The sequence below is a fragment of the Scylla paramamosain genome, unplaced genomic scaffold (genome assembly GCF_035594125.1).
Source record: "Scylla paramamosain isolate STU-SP2022 unplaced genomic scaffold, ASM3559412v1 Contig4, whole genome shotgun sequence".
Lineage (NCBI taxonomy): Eukaryota > Metazoa > Arthropoda > Malacostraca > Decapoda > Portunidae > Scylla > Scylla paramamosain.
In genome coordinates this window covers 2,047,501-2,050,000 of record NW_026973669.1, presented here as the reverse complement: position 1 = coordinate 2,050,000, position 2,500 = coordinate 2,047,501, and the positions used below count along the sequence as shown (strand labels likewise).

Genomic DNA, 2,500 nt, shown 5'->3' with positions numbered 1-2,500 from the left:
TTTCCTCCTTCCTGTGACTTGAACTCTTTCAGGAGAGAGGCTTCAACACACTTATATTCAATCATCTAACTTCTTTCGTTAGTCTTTTTGGGAACTGACACTTAAATAGGCATTTTTTTTTCCTAATAGTTTTGTTGCCCTTGGCCAGTGACCTTGCATATAAAAAAAAAAAAAAAAAAAACTAACCTAGCCTACCCAAACTTTACCAAACCAAAACTAACCAATCTTTCCTTCGTATTCACTTTTCCATACAAATAACAAGAATAACGACAATTGCTGCCAACAAAAATCAACCCAACCCAAACTTAACCTAGCCAGCCCAAACCTAGCCAGCCCAAACCTACCCAGCCCAAACCTACCCAGCCCAAACCTACCCAGCCCAAACCTAGCTAGCCCAAACCTAGCTAGCCCAAACCTAGCCAGCCCAAACCTAACCCAAACCTAGCCAACCCAAACCTAGCCAGCCCAAACCTAGCCAGCCCAAACCTAGCCAGCCCAAACCTAGCCAGCCCAAACCTAACCAGCCCAAACCTAGCCAGCCCAAACCTAGCCAACCCAAACCTAGCCAGCCCAAACCTAGCCAGCCCAAACCTAGCCAGCCCAAACCTAGCCAACCCAAACCTAGCCAGCCCAAACCTAACCAGCCCAAACCTAGCCCAACCAAACACATCCACATTTCAGGTACAAACTCATCTGGTGCAACATTTTCAAGTCCGCCAGCTCAACGTGGATGTACAACTTTTTACTAATGGGCGGGAAACAAGCTGAAGACCTAAAGAAACTGCGCAATTCCCCTGTAGAAGCCGCCCGGAGCCTCTACCCGCGCCCGTCGCCTGCCCAGCTGCGGAGTCACTTGGCGCGCGGAGACAAAGAGCGGTACTTGAGCTTCCTTATTGTACGTGAACCTTTCCAACGGCTCCTCTCAGCGTACAGGGACAAGATCGAGACTATAGTGCCTTATTACAAGTACGTCTGAATGTTTTGGTAATGTGTGTGCGTTTTCTTTGCTGCTTTTGGGGGTGTTTTTTGAGTGTTTTTGAGTGTTTTGGGGTGTCTTCCTCCACCACCACCACCACCACCACCACCACCAACAACAACAACAACAACAGCAACCACTGGCCCTTAAAAATACAAGACTAGACAAAATGTAAGGACAGGGATGACAGGTGGAAACAGACAGGCGTATTTTACAAGGACTGCCTGATCGCTTGCTGCATTAACCTTCACTTTCTCGTACCTTATTCCAGCCCTTTCCCCACAGACCACTTCGCTGCCAGATCATCAAGAAATACCCATTGAAGGGGGAGAAGGCAGGAAGCAGTTTGAGTAGGGAGTGCAAACCTACTTTTTCCCAGTTTGTGTCTTACTTGCTGGATGAGGAGAGCGAGGGAAAGCCGCCTAATGAACACTGGGCACCCTATTACACTTTCTGCTCGCCTTGTGCTGCCTCCTTCGACCTCGTGCTGCGGTTTGAGACCTTGCATAAAGATGAAATGTTTTTGTTGGAGAAGGTAAGGCGTGTGATAGATAGACAGTTAGATAGATAGACAGATTGACTAATAGGCATATAGATGAATAAATGAATAAAGTAAGTAAATAAGAAAGAAAGAAATAATTTAGCGATAAATAAATGAATAAATAAATAAATAGAGATGGATAGATAGATAGATAGACAAACATAAATGGATAGACAAAGACCGGTAATTCTCTCTCTCTCTCTCTCTCTCTCTCTCTCTCTCTCTCTCTCTCTCTCTCTCTCTCTCTCTCTCTCTCTCTCTCTCTCTCTCTCTCTCTCACAGGTGCCCGGCCTCTCCCAAGTGGTGTCCCCCAAGGTGATGCACAACTCTCACTTCAACTACACCGCCCTCACCGCCTCTTACTTCACCCAGCTCTCGTCTCAACAACTTCTGGGACTGTTAAAAATATATCTGCCTGATTTTAGATTGTTTGGTTACAATGAAAGGCCGTATCTTGATTATGTGATGTAGTGGTGGTGGTGGTGGTGGTGGTAGTAGTAGTAGTAGTAGTACATATCTTTTTAATAACTAAAGTCAATGTAATGAAAATTAATAAAAAAATATTTCCGGTGGTGGTAAACAAGAAATGAATAAAAATAATAATAAGAAGAATAACATTACAAAGAGTCTTATATCGAATGTGCAGCTAAATAAACAAAAACAAAACAAGAAAATACTGCACTCATATTCATCCAACAGTCTAAAGAATATGAAGAACCAGTGAACAACAAAATAAACAAACAAATAAATAAATAAATAAATAAATAAAATAGCCATATCCACCTTGCTACAGAACGAAGGTGAAATTAAATAACGAAATGGTAAATAAAATAAAGAAAAATGGAAAAGAAATCACAAAAATTACGTACCTAAATAATGAAAACAATAATTAATCTTTACAAAACTGAAATAATTCGGACTTAAATATAGAAAAATAACAATAATGAAACAGAAAAAGGATAACTCACATAACAGTGTAGAAA

The 2,500-nt window shown here is 41.9% G+C and overlaps 1 protein-coding gene across 3 annotated transcripts in view; it reads left to right on the top strand.

The window, feature by feature from the left end:
* The window catches only part of LOC135096576 (carbohydrate sulfotransferase 11-like), a 13,863-nt gene that overhangs the window by 6,586 nt on the left and 4,777 nt on the right, over positions 1-2,500 (top strand). For all 3 annotated transcript variants that reach the window (XM_063998167.1, XM_063998169.1, XM_063998168.1), the window contains 3 exons: positions 682-966; positions 1,262-1,511; positions 1,800-2,500. The exon at positions 1,800-2,500 is cut by the window's right edge and continues 4,777 nt beyond it. In XM_063998167.1, coding sequence (XP_063854237.1) covers positions 682-966; positions 1,262-1,511; positions 1,800-1,988 — 724 coding nt within the window. In that variant the 3' untranslated portion in view covers positions 1,989-2,500. The remainder of the gene's footprint in view (positions 1-681; positions 967-1,261; positions 1,512-1,799) is intronic.